This window comes from Manis javanica, chromosome 8, assembly GCF_040802235.1.
Source record: "Manis javanica isolate MJ-LG chromosome 8, MJ_LKY, whole genome shotgun sequence".
Lineage (NCBI taxonomy): Eukaryota > Metazoa > Chordata > Mammalia > Pholidota > Manidae > Manis > Manis javanica.
The window spans coordinates 116134183-116156913 of record NC_133163.1 but is presented as its reverse complement, the minus strand read 5'-3'; the positions used below and the strand labels follow the sequence as shown (position 1 = coordinate 116156913).

Genomic DNA, 22731 nt, shown 5'->3' with positions numbered 1-22731 from the left:
TAACTGGAGTCATACTTTTCATGCTGTTTTAAAATATGCTTCATTATTTAATAACAATTATGTATAATTTAACTTACTTCTAACATATTTTCCTAATAGATGATTTAAAAATATAGCTTTTTGAGGTGTAATTGACACCCAAACACTGAACATATTTAAGGTACACAATTTGATAAGCTGTGACATATGTGTACATCCAAGAGACCATTTTCCAGTCCACATGGTGAAGCTATCCATCACCCCTAGAATTTTCCGTTTGCTCCTTTTAATCCTCCTCGTCCTCCTTACCTCCCACCCTGCACTTCCCACTACCAGGCAACTACTGATCGGCTTTTTGTCACTATAGTTTGTATTTGAGTGTTATGTAGATGGATATGTACTTTTTTTTTTGTCTTGATAGATTCATCCATGTCTTTGAGTTTATCAACAGTGCATTCTTTTTCCTTGCTGAGTAGTATTCCACGATAAAGATACTCCCACAATTTGTGGACATTTGGGTTGTCTCCAGTTTTTGGATATTACAAATGATGCTACTATGAATATTCCTGTATAAGTCTATGTATAGACATATGCTTTCTTTTCTCTTGGTTAAATGCTTAGGAGTACAATGGCTGAATCACATAGTAGGTATACCAACATGATTTTCTTAATGGCTGTATAGATGTTATTTATATAGCTATTCCATAATTTGGTAATATTCTACTGTTGAACCTGTAAACATTTCTGATTTTCACCACTGCTGCAAATGATCTAATTTTTTGGCATAGGAACGTGGCTATAGATATTCAACTTAGAAAAACAAAATAAGAAAATGAGTAGAAAGGCATCATAAAGGGAATCTGGAAATAATGTGTTGCTAGATAATTTTGACTTTTTTCAATGATTACAAATCTAATATTTTGTGTCTTCTGCTGGAAAGCAAAGCAGCATGAATCTTTAAATGAACCAAAATTCTAATTTGAAATTTATTTTCCAGCTATTGGAAGGTCTGCTGCTTTGTTATCCAGTTTATGGGACCATGATTTCATCATAACATTCCTTATGAGACGAATGCAATAAATTCGGGTGTGGCTTTTGTTTCCGGGAGCTATAATTAGCCATCTGGTATACTTTATAACACTTTTGTTAAATAAAAAAATCTTAAAATATAGCATTTTACTCATTGCTCCATATATAGACACATCAAAGAACACATGTATGATATATATGGTGCCAACTGTAAAAGTGAAGCAAAATATTTATAGAATGGTAAAGAAATGCTTGGAGGGGGGGACAAGCTCCATCAAAAAGCCCCAAGCCAAAAACACTGTTTTATGCAGAGCGGCCAAAGCCATATTTTTCTGTGCTATGTTTAGGGTCTTCTTATAACAAAACAAAAGTTGTTTTTGCCAACAGATTTTTAAACAGCAGGGACATGCTTATTATTTACTGTTTTGGTATCTTTCCCTCATTTACATAAATACCCCAGAAACCAGCAGTTTAAAACTAATAAAAGCCAGGGCCCTCCATCAAGTGCAATAAAGTTTCACAATCATACATTAGATTGTTAGAGTGAAAAATAAACCTATGTATGTGGTTATGAAGGGTTTTTTTGGAAAGTGTATAATCACATTTCAAAGTTAGAACTTCCATTTGAAGTAGCAATGTAATAACAATACTTAACCATTTATGTAGAACACATTATCTTTGAAGCACTCTCAACATTGGCCATTAATCTCTACTGGTCCCATAAGGAGCAGGTAATACTTACTATCTGCCATTTTTCTAGTTAGAAAACTGAGGAATGTATGACCGGCTCAGAGAGAGGGAGGGCTGAGGGAACAAGTTTCTCGCCTTTAATATTCTGTGGCTCTTTGGGATGTAACTCCTGATACAGTGCATCAGGTTCTGGTCCATGTTGATGAAATCATCAATATAAACAGTAGCTCCATCTGCCGCAGGCTTTTAGATACAGTCCTTCTCCTCCCCTGACACTCCTTTTGTAGAGAATGAGATGCAGGAGATACAGAAGATCTGCAGCTGCAATGGGTTGAACTGAACTTCTTCCGGTGAGAAATGCGAAGTCAAATACTTCCTCCCATACCTCCACCCTCACATTATCTTGGCAACTTACAGTTTTCTAAGTAAGATTTACCATGATTAGTACATTTATAGAGTTGAGTAAATTTGTTATGCATATCTTAGCCAGTGGAACAGTACAATAAAACTAATGAACATTTACATTTTTGGAAATATAATTAATGTATGCTTGAGAAATTTTGAAAGATAAACATTTAAATGTTAAAGTACTTATTACTTTCCCCACAGGGACAGTGTTGGGAATTAATAAGATAACAAATGTAAAGTGCTTTGAGCTTTTTACAAGAAAGGTGCCAGATGAATACAAATGATTATTAATTGTTAAAACTATCAGGTGGTTACTAATATATTACTTGTGATAAAATACCTATTTTTCTACTTGAAAAATAGATCGCTTGCAGGTCTGAGGATGATATAGCTGAGATAATGGCCCCCAAACTCCTTCCAGGTCACTCTACCTCTTAGGATTCCTTTCTTAACCCTTCCTCAGTTTCTTGACTTCATGCCCATCTTTCAAACAAAGCTGGGGGCTATGGCTTCCCAGCTTCAGAACGCTCCTGCACCTTCTCATTATCAATCCTCCACCAAAGTCTACAGATCCGTCACCACAGGACAATTCCTCTGACACCACTTTCTCTTCTCCTGGTTTCTTTGATCACATGACTGCGATGCCTCATGATGCTGTCAGCCGTGCAAGCTGATTTTATTAACAGGCAGCATGTGTAAGTTAGACTGTCCTGTACTTTAAGTTACCAGTAGAATTTGTAATAAAAGAGTAACTCCCCTGCATGATCTGGGACAAGTGAAACTGAGCTTTCTACTTCACACAACATGCTAGAATTTGTGGTAGAAGAGTGCAAACTCCAAATTTCTTTTCATTTAGCCTAAGACATGGGTTGAGACATCCTCACTAAATCTCAGTTTCCTCATATGTAAAATGAGGACAGCCTTTGTAGTACCTACTACCATGGGGTTTGGGAAAGATGCAATGAAATAATGTATATAAAGCTTTTAGTATAGTGTACAACACCTAGCCCATAATAAATGTTCAGTAAAAGATAAATGTAAGTAGTGGGAGGTAGGTAACTAGATAGCACAGTTTGTCTTTAAATGTCATCTATTTGTCTTCTTAAAAATCATTATAAAATAGGTAATATGTAAAGGGAGATACTCATCATCCACATGGTTACTACAACTTGCTTCCCAAACCACTGTAAACAACAATAAGCAATAGGTCATTTCTCTTACAAAATATTAAGCAATAGGTCATTTCTCTTATAACTCTATTGTTAAGTGTATGCTTCTGCCAAAAACTTCCTGAAAAGTCACATAATTTTCAAAAAATCCTATATAGACAAAGATTTCAGTTTCCTATTTAGAAGAGTGAAAGTTCAATAATTCGTCTTGATTAATTTATTTTCAGGATAAACATTGTATTGATGCATATGATTTTTTTTTCAAATTTCCTTAGTTTACCAATAATACAGTATCTTTGCTACATATATGCGCTAAAAGATAATAGACTATGCTTCTTTTTAAATGTTCTGTAATTAAAACATTTCACTAATTTAATCTGGTCCTCTGGCTTCTTCTACTTAATTACTTGAAGTGATTGTTTTATTATACCGATTTTTCTCGTTTCATTTTGAAGATGTAGGTTTTTAGATAGAAAACCTTACTCCCAATCACTTTGTGGTGAGACCTGAATCTGAATATAGGACCTAAATTTGAAATCAGGCATTCTGTGGTGTATGTTAATGACGGATGCAAAGAGGGAAAGGCCATTGTTTGAGAAACCCATCGTGGGTTTAAAAAAAAGGGTACAGGGGAGTGAACTCATTTTACTCCTGCCAGCAGCTTGAGGCTCAGGAGTGCTAATCAAAATTCACATACAAAACTTCCCCAATAGATTTAACAGTTTTGTACCGTTAAGAGGGGTTTCTCACCGTGTGAAAGATCCACTGCTGTGCTGAACAAAACAGAGACAATTTTCTTTTAAAGTCCAGAGCAGATGAGAGCCATAAGGAGACAGAGGGTTTCATTTACTCTCAGGACACGATTATGCCAGTGAACTAATGAGTCTCTTGGACCTTATGTTGCTCTGGCTTCAATTGAGGCGAGACTCTAATGGGCATGTAGTACTTCCTATCCGTCAAGTGTCTGGACAATAGGCCCCTCATATGGATTAGAACAATCTGGCAAAACAAAGAGGTCATCTTTATACCTAGCACAGGCAGGAAACCTGGCTAATTAATGTATTTCCAACTACAGCAAAACAAAAGCTGACACATACATAAATGTTAATTTTACTGCAGAAACTCTTAGCCTGTGGCTCAGGCATAGTTAAAAAAATTTTTGAAATTCCATGGGTAAAAAAAATCCACCCTTTCCCCAACACATTTGCATCTTTTTAAAGATATAAAGACTATTCTTTAAAACAACTATGTGATTTTGGTGTTGCAACTTGTATTTTACTGTCTGGTAGAGCTGAATGATGTAGGAATATTTTGAACAATATTTTGAACAATTGGGAAGCAGACACTGAAAGTTAGCGTTACTGCATAATTTTAACAATTTGCCCTTTAAAAGGCACTATTGAATTAAGCTTGTAAAATTCTGCTGTATTAAAGGGGAACTAGAGAACACAATGTTTATTCAAGCTAGAGGGCTGGACTTATACTCTATTTTAAGAGCAGATACTGCCACCTAGATAAATTCTGGTGCTTTAGTTAACTAGATGTTGGCTTACCTTACTTTCTGAAAAATGGCAACAAGAAACCGTAGTGGCTTGGTACAATAAAAATACAATGAATGATAAAAGCGTCATTACAAAAAATCTGTATAAATGTAATTTTCTTGGAGGAAAAAAAAGACAATTGTGTTTTGCCAACAGTGAGTAAGCCTTTATTTAATTTTTCAAAAGCAGAAAATGAATTACTATTAGAAGCAGGAGAAAACTTCATAAAACATAGAAAACAAAAGCTCCATAGTCCTGAAGTTTATGAAGGGGTAGATGCAGAAGTGATATCAGTAAGACGTAACTTTTTGGTTAGATCATTTCTTCCTCAGTTTGGAGAGGGGGAGAGAGTAATGCTCTCAAGTTTTAATAAGTAAAATAAGATCACTTAATAAAGTTTTTAAAAGAGAACATTGTAATTCGTTCTGATGTATCTCCTAACAAACAAAGCAAACGCACTCCCCACCTCCCTTCATTCCTAACAGCAAAGAGAATGTTGCTCTTTTTTGGCTACAGATTGGAATCCAAAATTAGTAAAGTATTCCAGGATCACTCATTTATCAGGTTTAGAGTTTTGTTTCTTTTTGTCATCTTTGGACTGTAGCTGTTCTTCAAATCTCATTTTGTTTTTCTCTGTTACCCTTAGAATGGCTTCAATATCATCAATGGTAGTCTGTAAATGAACAATAAAAATAATATTTGTTACTTAAATACCTCTTACAGCTCTTACCCCCAGTCCTCCAATTATTTCTTTCTTTTTGAAGTTGAATGTGATTTAGACCAGTTCTACTCAGTGTACTCTGCCAGCCAGCATCTATCTACAGTTGTTGAAATGAATGAAAAAATTAATAAGAACATGGACACATTTATAGAAATTTTTATGTCTCTTAAATCTAATAATGAAAAATAGCTTCTGTTTTATATGTCTTCAATTTTTTTTCATTTCTTTTTTCTAATTCATTTTCATTGTATTCTACAAAAGTATTGATCTCGGTTAGGTCCAAAAAGAACAAACAGGTCCTTCACTACAGATAATTTGAGAAGCACTCGTCTAGTCACATTAAAGTGAGGGCTAATAGACTGATAAGAGTTTTGATTTACATCGGCTTCTGGAGGAAAAAAAGGCACTTTTCCATTTTATTTAATTAATTTTTTTATTGAAGTAGAGTTCACAAACATAAAATTAGCCCTTTTGAATGACACAATTAAGCAGTGTTTAGAATGTTCACAAGCAAGCATAACTACTATGTAATTCAAGTCCATTTTCATCACTCCTTATAGAAACTTCATGTTCATTAGCAGCCATTCCCCACTTCCCTCCGCTTGCTCTGCCAACCACTAATCCACTTTCTGTCTCTGTGGATTTGCCTATTCTGGACATTTGATATAAATGGAATCATATAATACATGGCCTTTTGTGTTTGGCTTCTTTTACGTAGTATAATGCTTTCAAGGTTCATCCATGTTGCAGCATGAGTCAGAACTTTATTCCCTTTTACGGTTGAGTAGTACTCCATTTTATCTATTATCTGTTTTTGCTTTGGTTGCTTGCACTTTAGGTATCATCTCAGAGACCATTGCTAACCACAAGGCCATGAAGATTTAAACCTATGTTTTCCCATTGTATGGAATATTATCCATGTAATATAATGGAATTCACCTATTAATCAGTTGATGGACATTTGGGTTGTTTCTACTTTTTGGCTAGTATGAATAACACTTCGTGAACATTAATGTACATGTTTTTGTGTGAACATGTATTTTTAATACTCATATGTATGTACCTAGGCATGGAATTGCTGGGTCATATGAAAATTTTATGTAACTTTTTGAGGAACTGTGAAACTGGACACACAGTGACACCATTTTACATTCTTACCTCAATATATAAGGGTTCCAGTTTCTCCATATCCTCGTCAACACTTGTTATTGTCTATTTCTTTTATTATAGCCATTTAGGAGGGAAATGGTATCCTAAATGTGGTTTTTATATGCATTTCCCTAATGCTAACAATGTTGGGCATTTCTTCATGTGCCTATTGGTCATTTGTGTATCTTCTTTGAAAAAATGTCTATTCAAATCCTTTCTCACTCTTTAATTGGGTTATTTGTCTCCCTGTTGTTGAGTTGTAAGAGTGTTTTATATACTGAGAACACTAAAGCCTTATCAGATATATGATTTGCAAATATTTGCTCCCATTCTGTAAGTTGTTTTTCACTTCCTTCATAGTATCCTTTGATGCATAAAAGTTTTTATTTTGATGAAGTCCAACTTACTATTTTTACTTTGTTTGCTCGCACCTTATGATATCTAAGAAACCATTGCTAACCATAAGGTCCTAAAGATTTATACCTTTTTTTTAATCAGAGTCTTATTAATATGCAATCTTATGTTGGTTTTAAATGTACATCACAGTGGTTTGACAGTCCCTGTGATACTTATATTGTGATTGGGAATCATTATGCCCCTTTCCCCCTTTCCCCCTTCCCTGGCACCCACCCCAGCCCCTCCCTCCTGGTAACCACTAATCATTTCTCAGTGTCTATGAATCTAATGCTGTTTTGTTCCTTCTGTTATGCATTGTTTTATATTCCAAAATAAATGAAATCATATAGTATTTGTTTTTCTCCACCTGGCTTATTTCACTAAGCATAATACCCTCTAGATCCATCATGTTGCAATGGCAGGGTTTCTTTTCTTTTTATGGCTTAATAATATTCCATGGTGTATATGTACCACATCTCCCTTATCTATATCTGTTGATGGACACTTAGGTTGCTTCCATATCTTGATGATTGTAAATAGTGCAGTGATAAACATAGGTGTGTATGTATCTTTTCAAATCAGAGATTTTGTTTTCTTCAGGTAAATTCCTAGGAGTGGGATTACTGGGTCAAATGGTATTTTTGTTCTTAGTTTCTTGAGGAACCTCCATATTGCTTTCCTCCGTAGCTGCACCAATTTACATTCCCACCAGCAGTGTAGGAGGATTCCCATTTCTCCTCATCCTCACCAGCATTTGTTGTTTCTTGTCTTTGGATAGTGGCCATTTTAACTGGTGTGAGGTGATATTTCATTGTGGTTTTAATTTGCGTTTCTACGATGATTAGTGATGTGAAGTAGCTTTTCATAGTATCTTTCCACAGTCCCTGTTGGCCATTTGTATTTCTTCTTTGGAGGAGTGTCTGTTCAGGTCCTCCACCCATTTTTTAATCAGACTATTTGTTATTTGGGTGTTGAGGTGTATGTGTTCTTTATATATTGTGGATGTTAACCCCTTATAAGCTGAGTTGTTATACATGTTTTATTTGAAGATTTTTATAGTTTTCGCTTTTGCATTTCAGTCTTTGATTCCTTTTACCTAATTATTGTATATGCTATAGAGTAGAGGTGCACCTTAATTCATTTGTATGTGGATATCCATTTGTCCCAGCACCATTTGTTAAAAAGACTATTCTTTTCCCATTGAACTGTTTTGGCTCTTGTTGAAAATCAATTTACTAAAAATACGTAGGTTTATTCTGAACTCCTAATTCTATTCCACTGATCTGTGTTTATTCTTATGCCAGTACTGTATGTCTCGATTACTGTAGCTTTGTAGTAAGTTTTAAAATCAAGAAGTGTGAGACCTACAACTTTGTTCTTTTTCAAGATTATTTTGACTATTCTGGAACCCTTACATTTCCACATGAATTTTAGGATCATCTTGTAAATTTCTGCAACAAAGCCAGCTGCAATTTTGATAGGAATTCATTGAATCTGTAGATCATTTTGGGTAACATTAACATCTTAACAATATTAAGTCTTCCATTACATGAACACAGAGTATCTTTCCATTTATTTATGTCTTCTTTCTTTTATGGACAGATCTTGTACTTCTGTTGAATTTATTCCTTAGTATTGTATTCTTTTTGATGCTCTTGTAAGATTTTTTTTGTATTTTTGGATTGTTCACTGGTAGTATATAGTAATACGATTAATGTTGGTATATTGACTTTGGGTCTTGCAGACTTGCTGAACTTCTCAGGACACATAGATTGTTTCTGAGTTCCATGGGACTTTATGCAAGATTATGTCATCTGTGAATAGAGATAGTTTTACTTCTTTCTTTCCAATCTGGATGCCTTTTATTTGTTTTTCTTACCTAACTGCCTTGGCTTAGAACCTCCAGTACGATGATGAATATAAGCTGTGAGAAGACAGGAAAAGACATCCTTGTCTTCTTGCTCATGATCTTAGGGATAAAGTTTCCAGTCTTACACCATTAACTATGATGTTAGCTGTGAGTTCTTCCTAGATGCCCTTATCAGGTTGAGGAGGTTAACCTTTTATTCCTAGTTTGTTTGAATGTTTTCGTGTTTTTTTTTCAATCAAGAAAGGGTGTTAGATTTTTGTTAAATGCCTTTTCTGCTAAATCCTCTTTTATGTAAATGCCATTATGTAAAATGCCTTTTTGTTAAATCACCTTTTCATTTAGCCATTACATTGCTGGTAAATCCTTGTTTACAAACTGAAATACTTACTAGAATCTCACTATGATAATAGAAAATACTACCAAAAATGAATTCATTCCACTTTTCAAGTTTTTGTTATTATTCCTATTTTGTTGAGACTTAAAGTTTTTACCTATGGATCATCTAGCAAGAGTTAAACAATCAAGAAAACAATTATTCACCTGAGAAGACTAAAAACCATGAGGTATTTTAAATGCTGCTTGAGAACATCTGACTTTTGATGATTTTGAAAGTTAGACAAAGGCCAGAGAAATAACCTTTATTTTGTCAAAAATTAGTTGGCTCTGCCAGTGTCAAGTCCAAGCTTGGAGTCTACTAAGTCTGTGTGGTTTTGGTCATAAGCCATCTGTCTTAGTGTGCCCAAGATGCTATAACAAAATACCATGGATTGGATGGCTTAAGCAACAGAAATTTGTTTCTCACAAAAGTCCAAGGTCAAGGTGTTAGCTGATTTAGTTCCTAGTAAGAGCTCTCTTCTGAGCTTACACACAGACATCTTCCTGCTGTGTCCTCACACAGTGGGGAAGAGAGCTAGCAAGCAAACAAGCTCTCTCTTCTCTTAAAAGGACACTAGTCACATCATGAGGACCCCACCCTCATGATCTCCTTTAAATATAATTACCTCCCAAAGCCTCCTTCTCTATATACCATCACACTGGGGGTTACGGTTTCAACATGTGAATTTTGGGAGAACACAATTCAGTCCATAGCACCACCTGATTCTGATTATTAGCCATTGTAGAGAAAATGGAAGTTCCTATGGCCAGGATTCTCACCTGGTCCTGGTTAGCTTGCTCACTACACACGTGTGGGCAGTACATTGTCATTAACTCTATATGAAGAGCTCTGCCCAGTGCTCTGGGTTGCACAGCTGAAGAAGAGCAGCGGTAGAGTGGTGGGAGTGCCAAGGACAGAGACTGAGACAAGCTGCAGGGGCAGAGAGGCTCAGAGGCAGAGACTGGCTTGCTGCGTGCAGACTCACTCTGAGATGGACAGGATTCTAGTACTTGAGCTGCCACTGTGGGAATAAAGTTGGGTATAAACCCTTTCACCCCAAGAAGGTTCCATTGTCATTTGTCATTCTCACCAAATCAAGAGTGAACTTGCCCAGGGCTGAAACCCACTGGCAAGACAGCTATATTTGGACCCAAACTGACAACATGCTGGCAAGCTCAGAATTTTGCACATGGCAGTGTAGATAAAATGAAAGTTCCTGTGGCCAGGATTCTCACCTGGTCCTGGTTGGCTAGCTCACTACACACACGTGGGCAATACATTGCTACTGACTCTATATAAAGAGCTCTGCCCAGTGCTCTGTGCAACATGGTGGCATGGCTGCAAGGCTGCGGGAGAGCAGAGCAGAGGTTGGAGTGGTGGCAGCGTCAAGGACAGAGGCCCAGAGGATGGCTGTGTGGGACGACTGTGCAGGCAGAGAGGCCCAGAGGCAGAGACTGGCTTGCTGCATGCAGACTTGGTGAGTGAATGAGGTTCTAGTGATTGACTTGCCACCCTGAGAATAAAGTTGGATATAACTCTTTCACCCCAATGTTTTGCTGTTATTTTCTTTGGTCACACTGAATCCATAGTGAACTTGCCCCGGGGGCTGAAACCCATTGGCAAGACAGGCAGCAACTGGTGAAATGATGCTAACTGGCAGGAACTTAGAATATAAATGGAGAGCATAGATCCTTTAGGACCAGTGAAAGTTGATGTAAATAACACCAGACCTTTTTTTATTGACTCTTCTCAATCATGTTGTAGGAAAAGCAATGGTCATTCTTCCAGCTTATAAAATCATAGTGAAAAGTAAATAAAGCATTATCATCATTAATACTGTTACTAGAGAGCCCAGGCCCTAGCTCAAGGAAAAAACATGTTAAAAAATTACATGATTATCAAGCTTTTGTTGGGCTTTCCATTTAAGAGAAAATTCACATGTGGTTTTTGATGGAGTCCTTTGAGTTACCTGACCCATGCAAACATGATGAAGGCCTAGACTGGGAACCAGTTGCAGACCTTGGTGATCAATACCAAGTGGTCATTGCTGTTTGGCTGGTGTTACAAAAACTTGCCTGCAGACCTTGCTCCTGTTTTCTAGGGTTTCTTTGAGCCTCTAGTCAATTACGTACAAGTGGATTTCATGGACCAACATCTCTAAAGGCCATTTAGAAGCTTAAAAATTAGTGATGAAACATCTCTACTTTGGAGAAGCAAGGTAGAATAAATGGCCCCTGTATAGACTGAGGTTTTCATCTGCTTTTCCCTACCACACATTGTCTTCCTTGGAGTCTCAGAATTTCTCTGGCTCTAGAAACATGGGCTCCTCAGAAATCCCTAGCTAGACTTTGCATTATCTGGAGTATAGATAGATTAGGTGCAGGATTTTCAGTTGACCGTCTCACTTTTGGTTCCATTGTGATACTTCCGCTTCACCTCTAACATCAGAAAGCCCTATTGTCTTGTAAAGTCGGGTTTGGAAATGGCAGCAATTTAAAACAAGTCTACTATATTTCAAAGAAAAAAATTCAAACTATTAAATTTAACTAACAGATTTAGTGGGAACCTTACAATATTGACCCTGCACATTGTAAAATATCTACTGCTTACAATAAAGAAAAAAAATGGTTTAGCACTTGTTTACAATACAGCATGAGGTATTTTCAGCCCTTGTATAGAAATTAACCAGGATCGTTAGTTAATTAACACCTCACCTTAAAATTGGTCTCGCCTTGCATATTAGGTGCTGATATTTCTTGATGGATGATGAAGAGATTGCGAGCAAAGGTCATGAGGACCCCCTGGAGATCCTCACCGATTGTTCTGTTAATGATATCCAAACAAATGAGTTTACCAATGCTTCCCCTCACATGCTTAAAAACAATCACCCTCTCATTTGTGCTGTCTGGTGATGGAATTTAATGAGTATTTTCAATCTCACAAGGTGGCAATCTTCAGGGAGATATGAAAGATGAGGCTCCATTTTAACTTGTCAACAAAAAGGATTTGTGTAATAAATATTTTTTATTAATCAACTTAGCAGAATATACAAATAGGTTCAGTTATTCCTAGCAAAAGGCTACCATTGAGCTAGGACAGTACTATTAACTCATTTTTAAAATGGTTTCAATTAGTGTAAAAGAACTGTTGCTAAGTGTAATTCATGCCTAACAGTTTCCTTGTCTACAGAGATGTTTGCACCTTAGTATTCTGGAGACTTGTCTCTGGGTTTATTTTCTATTTCATATATATATATATAAAAGTGATTCCTGCTACTTATGAGTATGCCTCATCAATAATGTTCAGGAGAGAATATGCCCCATTCATGAACAGCCATCTTTATAAAGCTGAACATACACTTAAGAAGATTTCAGAAACAACTTGCAAACCATCACATAGAATTGTACTATGGTTGTTGAACATTCCCAAAACAACTATATTGTCGTAAGTTTTAACTTGAAAACAACACTCCAACCAAGGTATATTTTCTAGTTATTTTGTAAACTTAATCAAAGGAAAAAAATAGATTAAATGAATGGATTAATTTTTAAGAATTGTTCTGTCCTGAGGGGGTGAACCTATAGAGCAGGTCCCATAAGGCAGCTGCAAAGAACTTTGAGATTACTTCTTTCACAGTTGTTACCCATAGATAAGTCACCCTAGAGTCTAAGGCTTGGACCCTTTTGGAATGACTGCCTTCGAGCCTTTCATGTCCTCCCTTGGGTCAGGGTGGAGTAGAAAGCTTCCCAGGGCCCGAGACAAGAGACCAGGGCTCTCTGTTCTGCCACTGACTGTGTCTTTGGGGGAAGTTACTTAAGCAATCTGGGTCTTAATTTCTTTTTGCTCTGTAATGAAGGGATTGGATGGACTAGACAAGTGCTTCCAAATCTTTTGAGTTATATTCCCCACATCCAAGGACTGCCCACTCTACCCCTAATAGCTAATGAACATTAGTATCTCTTTTTGTTAAGAGAATAAAACAGTAACTTTTAGAGTCAATAACTTAAAAAGATTATTTGATTTTTTTTGCCACAGGGTCAGTATGTATTATACCCCAGGTACTTCTTAAAACAGCAGATTCCTAGGCTCCATCCAAGACTTAAAAAATTAGAATCTTTGGGTCTGGGATCCAAGAATCTATAGTTTTACTAAAACCCCCAAGTAATTCTTACATATACTAAAGATTGAGACCCTGTGGGGAAAATGGAAGTTCCCATGGCCGGGATCCTCACCTGAATCTAAACCACTTGATGATGTCATTGGCCAACTGCTTGGCTAAAGCTTCCACGCTTGTAGGCAATAAGCTGTTATTGACTGAGTCACTATATAAAGAGCTCTGCCCAGTGCTCTGGGTGGAGGCAGAGAGGAAGGAGGATTACAGACCTGCAGACTGTTGGATGCAGATGTAATGTAGTACTTGACCTATCACCAGGAGAACAAGCTGGGTAATAAACCCTTTCACCCTAAGAACGTTCCATTGTCATTCCTCGGTCTCACTGAATCCATAGTGAGCTTGCCTGGGGCTGAAACCCATTGGCAAAAAAACTTGGCACAAACTTGCACAAGTAGTGATGTGTCTCACAATTAGCTGAGAATCCCTATATTCCATAATAGGGTTCCCTACATAAGGTGGCCTCACAAAATAGACATTGTGGTATAATGAAAAGAACAGTAGATTCAGGATCAGGAAACACAACCTCCTGTGTAACCATGCCAAATCATTTCCTCTTTCTTAAGCCTTATTTTTCCTTTCTATGCTGTGAGGGTCAATTAATCCCTAAGTTTCTTCCTTGCTCTAACCTTCTCTGGTTCTATGATTGCAGTAAGGGATGAGAAAGAAGGGACAAAAGACTGTAGACAATATTCTAGAGCCTTTCCGGAGGCCCATGTCAACTATGCCCTTTCTTTAACATGTCTAAATAGCAATAACCATGCAGAAAGTACACTAATACGACTGTTTCTACTACCAGCACTAACCTGCAGGTCAAGACATCCTTGCCTGAAATCTCAGGGGCAGGTGTAGAGACAGCTGGGCAAGTTCCTCTTGGTTACCAGTCTAATTATTCATTCGTTAGGTTTCGGTATCAAATCAGCCTTGCTGCTTGGTCAGTTTGATGATTGGCAGTTTCCTTTTTCACGAACCAGTTGCCTCTCTGTTTCCTAAATTCTGTAATGGTTTTCCTGTTGCCTGGTTCCTCTATGTCCAGCACCCACTTGGACAGACCTTCCAGTGGCCCATAGCTCAGGAACTCTGCCTCTGCCCTATTAACACTATCCCTGTCTCATCCTGTCCATTCTGGGACATACGTCCTGTTCCTATGTGTCAGCCTCTGCTGGGCCCTGTCACCTGCTGACAGGCTTTCTTCATGCTGGGTCTGTGAAAGTGGCCTCCTTTTGGATTCCTGTGGTTGTGCGCCCCCCATTCTATTCCTCAGGTCGTCCTTTCGCACTTGGTACTTGGAACTTCCCTGAGGATGCAAGCTGGCTGCTTCTTGGGGTGACCTCCTGGTATCTGAACTCTGGGTATCTGGCTTGCCCGGCTGCTCTTTCCTCACCTGAAGGAGCGCACCCTTCTGAGCCTCATCCCAAGTGCATGAGGGTTTGTGTGGCCCACGCAGGTTACCTTTCATGCCAGCTAGTGCCTAGTAAGACAGAGTCCGTGTGTCTGCTCTGATTTCTAGTTTACTTACCTGATCCATTTGTCAGAATTCCTGAGCTTAGGAATGTACTTGGACCTTCATCTTTACCTACCTAATTGGACTCATAACTCTGGGAAATACAAATTTTATATCCCATGTCTTGCCAGCTTTAAGTCCAGTTGACTGCTTGTGTCTCCCCATCCCAGTAATTGCCTGGTAGCCTCTGTCCTGCCAAGGACTGGCATCAAAGTGACAAGTTTGGAGAGAGTGGAACAGGAAATATTTCATTTCTGGTATTCTGGTTACCAGCAAGTTGCTATTCCGCTTTCCTGGCTTATCAGCAGTTGACGTGCTAGACCGTATTCATTCATTTACTTATTTACTGTCTACCCCACCACAGTGTCAGCTTCAGGAGGGCAGGGACTTCTCTTTCGGCTCACTGCTGTATGCCTAACATCTGGAACTATGCCTGGCACAGTTGATTAAATGTTCTTGAATTTTCTGGTAGGTAGCTGTAGGGCAGGAAGGGAGCTGAAATAAAGCACATCGCTGAGGAGGAAAGGGCAGCTCCTTCCTTCCCTGCACATGTGCAGAGGTGTCCTTGGTCTGTTAGCATCCTGAATGTCCACGTTTGGGCAGATAAGATGAATGTATGCCTGTCAGGATGTTATGGATTGAGGTCTCATTTCTGTTGCTATTGTGGCAATTTAACAAAAGGTTGGGGAAGGGAGTGTAAAATGAATAGTGAAGCAACTCTCTTAACATGACCCAGTAAGCTTTGCATGTTTATGGGACCTTGGGGAACAGTTGGGACTGGAGGGGACTCAAGCAGCTAGCCTCTTCCCCTGCCTGGTGAAGAGAAACATTCAAAATGGTAAACACGAGATTATAAATTGTAGCCACATTCTACTTCCAAATGGAAGGAATCCACAGCATTTGTATAAATTCAAAGGGCTCAGTGAGGGTGAGTATCCCGGCACTGATGATGGCCTGTTATAAATGATAATGCTCTGGTGAAACAGAAGTCTGTGCTCTGAGAAGGGGAGTAGGGACTGGTGCCATGCCCATCTTCGCCTGTTTTAGTGTGCACTTCTGGGACCAGTTTCCATGGGACCAAAGCACCTGGATGGAGCTGAGGTTGCTCAAGACACTGATGGATGTAGAGGAATTGGCCCTTATTTAGTCAGTTTTTCATGAGACCAGATCTTAGTGTGTGTGTGTGTGTGTGTGTATGTTTCAATGAGAGGCCACGATGTTTACACTGTTGTGTTATAAGAAGAGAAATATAGGGCAGAAATAGTTTCCCAGTAAGTTAGAATGGCTTAAAGGTATCAAATAACTATATGCTAAGATAAAAAAAGACACAATTCAGGACTATGGCTCTGAAGTATGAACCTTAGATCAGAAGACAGATTTGCTAGTTCTCCAAAATCCCCTGGAGAAGAAATTTGCAGGAAACAGGGAAGCCTCCTGAATGCTGCTGGCAGGACTTTTCTCAGCATCCATGTATATTAAGAAGGTGGCATCAGGGCTGAAACCAGAGCTGATGAAGGGCTACAGACCCTGTTTCTTGGAGGAGCACCTTGTCGAGTCACTGGCGCACTTTTCTCAGCATGTCAGAATGACAACCGCCCTTCCACAAGCAGGTTGTCTGAGCTGGTTCCTCATCAGTCGGATTTGTTGTGCCTTGTGTGTGTATTGTGTCTGAGTGTAATGTGTCGTTGACACTAGCCTCTTACCCATCAATTTTGGATAATTAATCAGTTATATTTGTGAACCTCCACTGACACATCTGAAGTCATTTTATGAAATACTTGAAGATCTAAATAAAACAAAAGATAGACTTCCAATAAATCAGGGTGCTGATTAAAATGCATGAGAAGTGTCATTTTCGTTGATTGTTGTAATCTATTTTCTTAGCTTATTACAACTCAGAGACACACTTCATACTCACAACATGCCCAACTTGTTTCTCTTCAGGTGTTCATATAATATAAAAACAGTTCCTTGTCTGTCCTATAGAATTCAAATGGGGAGAAAAGAAATAGCATATTATCTTAGAAACAAAGTAAAAAAATATACTGCACAAAGACTTCTAAGACTGATTTGAATTGAAATCTAGAGCTGCGTTCAAGGATTGGTGAGAAGCACATTGGGAAATGTTATCTCCAGAATATGGAATAGATATGTTCTAGGACAGTGTTGTTATTTTTCATGGAGATACAATTCACATATAACATTGTATAAGTTTAAGGTGTGCACAGTGTTAATTTGATACATTCATATATTGCAGTATGATTACCACTGTAGCTTTAGCTGACACCTCTATCACATCACATAATTATTTCTTTTTTGTAGTGAGAACATTTAAGATCTAGTCTCTCAGCAATTTTGAAGTCTATAACAGTATTGTTGACACCAATCACTATGTTGTGCATTAGATTCCCACAACTTATTAGTTAGTTGCAAGTTTGTATCCTTTAACAGTATCTCTACAATTCCCCCAGTCCCAGCCCCTAATAACCACCACTTGAATCTCTGTTGCCATGAGTTTGATTTTTAAATTCTGTATATAAGTGATATCATACAGTTATTTGTCTTTGTCTGGTACATCTCACTTGGCATATTGCCTTCAGGTTTCATGTTGTCACAAATGGCAGGCTTTCCTTTCTTATGGCTGAATAATATTCCAGTGTGTGTTTGTGTGTGTGTGTGTGTACATATACCATCTTTGTCCATTCATCCATTGATGGACACTTAGGTCGTTTCCATGTCTTGGCTATTGTAAACAATTCTGCGTTGAACATGGGAGTACAGATAATCATTTTACGACAGTAATTTGGTTTCCTTCGGATATATACTCAGAAGTGGGATTGCTGTATCACATGGCAGTTGTACTTTTAATTTTTTGAGAATTACAAACTTTTCCATAGGACCGAGCCAATTTACATTCCTACCAATAGTGCGCCTGGGTTTCCTTTTCTCCACATCCTCATCAACATTTGTTATTTCTTGTCTAGGACAGTGTTTTTTGAAGTATGATCCTCAGAACAACTGCATCAGAATCATCTAGTGTGCCTATTAAAAAGGTGTTTTCGTGGGTATAATCCAAGGATCCTTGGGAGGGAATTTGCCTTTTAGCTCACTCTTTGGGTGATTCTCACACATATCAAAAATTGAGAACCACTCTCCTAAAAGCAATGGGTAAAGAAATATAGGGAAGCAATTTGTTGTATGGAAAATAATTTGTATGTCAGTGGAAAACTATGCATGTGTATGGCATACCCTATTGCCTTGATTCAATGGGAGATATTTGACAACTCTGTAAATTGTAGGTGAAGGTGACTGAGAGACAAGCAAAGTCTTTCTAATCTGGTAGAGATCCAGTGGATTTTCCTCTCCCTGCTCCCCTTATGGAAAAACCAGTTTTGCCTCCATTTGCGTATTCATTTCAATATTCCTGATCTATAAAGATGTCTGTTTCTTTTGGATTCATTTTTGTACTTGTTATAACATCTGTCCGATTCTTCTCTGCTAGATAAAATCTTTATCTGTGTTTATTTTTGCATCTGTACAAGAAGCATGATTTTATCCTTTTTTTGAAAACTATCTCCGAATAATAAAAGTTAACACTGGAGTTGTCCAGTAGTGGAAATGGCTGCCCCATGATTTGTAAAGTTGTGAACTCATCACTAGAAGTCTAAAAGAGAAAACTATTTTTTGGAGATTTGGTAAAAGAAATTACATGCCTACCCACTGACTCCCCATTTTATCAAGAAATTTGGGTATTAGGATAGACATTGGGCCAGAACATTGGCTGTCAATGCTGGCTGCATATTAGAATCACCTGAGTGCTTTAAAAATGTACTGCCTGGGTCCTGCCTGCAGAAATACTGTTTGATTTGGTCTAGAGTGGGCTCTGAGTACAGCGCCGGTGCCAAACAATATTGGAGCCTGAGGCAAAGGAAAAACTATGTTTTTATTTAAAATTTTGATATTTTGTTCATCATGGATTTTTTGCATTAATTTTGGTTTTCAAAATATTGTGTTATAACATGGTTCATCTTTGTTACTGAGTACTTTTTTGTGCTCCCTAAATTTTGTGCTCTGGGTAAGTGCCTCAGGTGTCTCATGTGGATCCCAGTCCTTCCTGGGTATCTGTGCTTTTAAAAACTTCTCATTCAAAGTCATTCTCCTGGGCAGCTGGGTTGAGAACCACTGACTGGTTGATCTGCAAGGAGTCCTGCGTCCCTTGCCGTGCTGTTCAGTGTGGCAGCCAATTAGCCACAGGGGGCTACTGGGAATTTGAAATGTTGGTAGTCCAAATCAGATGTGCTGTAGCTTTCAAAAACTTAGTACAAAAAAATATAAAACATCTCAATAGGCTTTATACTGATCACATGTTGAAATGATAATATTCGTTTTCTGTTTGGGGAGCATGCTTTTCTTGACACTCATTTCTGAATCAATTATGCAGGCTAGGTTATATTGCAGAGATTAAAAAAAGAATTCTTAGTTGTTTATCTGACACAGAAGTGGTTCTTGCTCCTATTCCATTTCGCCCATGGGTTGACGTGGGCCTCTGGTCACTGTTGGTTCGCTGAGGAGCCCAGGCTGACGGAGGCTCCGTCTCAATGTGCTTCTGTGATTTCCAAGGCAGGAAAGAAGAAAAGGTGAAATGGCTCTTAAAAGCTTCTCCTAGAAAGGACACATACCACGCGGCTCATATTTCACAGGCCCAAACAAGTTACAAGGCATACCTGACTTCAGGGTGAGGGCCGGGGAAGTATAATTCTGTTATGTGCTTGCCTGGAAAGAGGAGATCAGAATATTTGTGAATAGCCCTAAGATTGCCACCATGGCAGTACCCTGGCCTGAGGAAATGATTGCTGGCAATCACGGAGCTACTTAAGACCATGGCAAACCGCCTGTGTGTGTTCGAGACCAGCCCTGCCCCACACTGTCAAGCAGTAAACAGGCGCTTGCCTCCGTATGGCTTTCATCAGAACTTCTTTTCATCAGGAGATCGGTGGGGGTATTCTGTGGCATTATAGAAACACCAGGAATGAGACCCACCAAGTTGCTTACAAACTCAGTAATGCTTCTTTTCAGTATTCAGCAAGGAAAAATAAACTCATAGCGGGATCTCATTTCCCTTTTCCGCCCCCTGGATTTTGGACAGAAAACATCACTTGAAATTCTATGACAATGGAAGAAAAATGTCATGTCGAGAAGGAGGACTTCTGAGGGTTCCTCTTTGGGTAGCGTTGACAATGATGTATTATTGATGTCGCTTCTTTTTCTGGAAAGAGCACCCCCATTAAGTTTGACCAAGAAAGGGAGCAGGTAGCAGAAGTGACACTGGTCTTCATTTCAGCATCAGCATAACCCAAAGAGGCAAGAAAAGTTTAGAGAAATTGTTAAACACAGGCTTTTTTTTTTTTTTTTTAAGGTAGAGGAAGTCCTGGTTGCTGCTGAGAAGTCTGTGCTTTTTCCACTGAAGAATACATAATGGATGAATGGGATATTTTATTAGAAATGGTTCCCAGAGTTCTTGGATCAGGTTGGCAATAATAGTCTAGAACTATAAATAACCCTTCATGGGAAAGGTGCATAGGGGACACCTTGGTGTAGGATGATCATGTTTGATTTTATGGACAACTATGGATTCAGATGTCAGTCCCACAAAATACCTGGCTGTGTGATCTTGGGAAAGTGCTCAAACCCTTTGAGTTTAAGTTCCTCAGTTTGATGTGGTAGAAATAAAAGCTTGTTATAGGAGAGATAGGAAAACTAAAGAGCTAATGAAGTAATAGAGTAGTGAAGTGACTACTCAGTGACTAGCACTTAGTAGGTGCTCTGTAAACTCTGGCTCATCACCTGCCCCTCCAAGAAAAAGTTTTGACTGGGGCTGGACCTTAGGCTCCAGGAAGATGAGAAGCCATCTCAGGGAGACTAGAGCAAGGATACTGCTGGAGAATTTCCAAATGTTCCACAGTCACATGACTCCTTTTTCTCATGCCCGGTTTAGTACTCTCTTTTTTCTTTTCTCTGTCTCTTCTTGTGCTTCTGTTTATTTTTTGCTCTTTTTCTGTTTATCTCTTATCCCCCCACACCCGACCTTTTTAATGGATTCTTTCAGTCTCTTTAATGGACTTTATCATCCCTCTTTTCCTCTGTTACCTTTTTCTTCATATCGTTTCATCGCTCCATCACCCCCTATCCGTATTTCTCTTCCCCTTTCATCTCTCATCCTTTCACGAGTCGGGTAGCACTCACAATGGCGAGCCAGAGGCCGAGCCCACGGAATCATGCTGGAGGTGTCTGCAGCGCTGCCATCCCCTCCTGTCATCCTCCTCACCCTAGTGGGACTCCCCCGCCCTGCAACATCACCCTTTCCCCCGGGGCCATGGCAGTCTGTTTCCTGTACTAAAATTTGTCCTTAGAAATGAATCTAATCAACTCAGAGCCACAAAGGGGTAAGTAACTTATAAAATTTGGTGCTTTACTTTTCCCAGGAGTACTAGAACTTCAATCAAGTACAAAGCCTTTCATCAAAGATATAGATCTCTAATAATTTTAGTCAATAGGAAGTTACAGGACACATTTTGTTTTGGGCAGAAGACTTTCCCTGCCAAATATGCCTATTCACAGACCTCGTTCTGCTTTGATATTTAGAATAATATAAAATAAATCAATTCAAATAAAGCTAGAGCTAGATTTAGCCACTTTCTGGTACATGGAAATGTTTCAGTCTGATCAATCTGGGACTAAAAACTATTTAATTCCAAAGGGATTGTGTTGAACAGATGCAATAATTAATTTCAGGTAAGCCAGTTCAATCTGGCTTTTTCATTCTTTCTATATTTTACCAATCTTAATGTAATTTGCAAGGGACAATGAGCTCCATTATGTGTGTTTGCAAATAGCATGAACCAATCTAACCAAAGGGCTTTATGCACTCTGACGGGGCAGTGGGGATTGCCAAGTGTCAGTCGGGTCAGTCATTCTCTGTTGGTTTTATGCCTAAGGCCTATATGCTTTTCAAGGGCCCATAAAAAGATTTGACCCCAGAAAGATTATATTTGTTCTCAAGTATGAAAAATAATAATAAATGTAGAGCTGAATGTCCGCAAAACACTTGATCATTTGGTTATTGCTCAATTCTTATGTCATTATCTATGAATTACATTTACTGTGAGCAGTGAGTGTCTTTTAATATGTTTGATGTTATATGGGATGGGTCTTCCACAAGTATGAGTGCATGGGTCATGTAGGTCTTAAAATACCCATCAATGTCAGAAATCTGCAAATCTGAATCAAAGTGAAAAATACATGGAACTATTTCTCAGAGTAACATGAGTCTCTAGGCACAAAAAGGATGGTTAGTTTAGGTGGGAGATATCACGTCCCATTGGCCCCCATCCATCTACTTTAAGGATGAATCAGCTGCGCAGGGGTCATCAATATCACTGGAAATTTACCAAGAATGGGGATTTTTTTTTCTTTTAATGAGGACTCTCCCTAGAAATAAATCACTGTATGTATGTAGAAAGATGCCACGGACTGAATCGCTTGTCCCCCCCCCACCTTCATATGTTGAAGTCTTAAGCCCCCCAGTGTGGTTGAACTGGAAATAGGACCTCTAAGAAGATGATTAAGGTTAAATGAGGTCATAAAGGTGGAGCCCTGTTCCAGTACAATTAGTGTATTGCAGGTTACAGAGACACCAGAGATCTCTTCTTTTCTCTGTCATGCAAGCCA

General features: G+C 38.6%; 1 protein-coding gene across 4 annotated transcripts in view; it reads right to left on the bottom strand.

Moving 5' to 3' along the window:
- Positions 1-4977: 4977 nt before the first annotated feature.
- Positions 4978-22731, bottom strand: part of LOC108406718 (IQ domain-containing protein H) — a 128374-nt gene continuing 110620 nt past the window's right edge. For all 4 annotated transcript variants that reach the window (XM_037010038.2, XM_073212043.1, XM_073212042.1 and 1 more), the window contains 3 exons: positions 16922-16983; positions 12043-12151; positions 4978-5489 (listed from right to left, as the gene is read on the bottom strand). In XM_037010038.2, the coding sequence (XP_036865933.2) occupies positions 5370-5489; positions 12043-12151; positions 16922-16983 (291 nt within the window). In that variant the 3' untranslated portion in view covers positions 4978-5369. The remainder of the gene's footprint in view (positions 5490-12042; positions 12152-16921; positions 16984-22731) is intronic.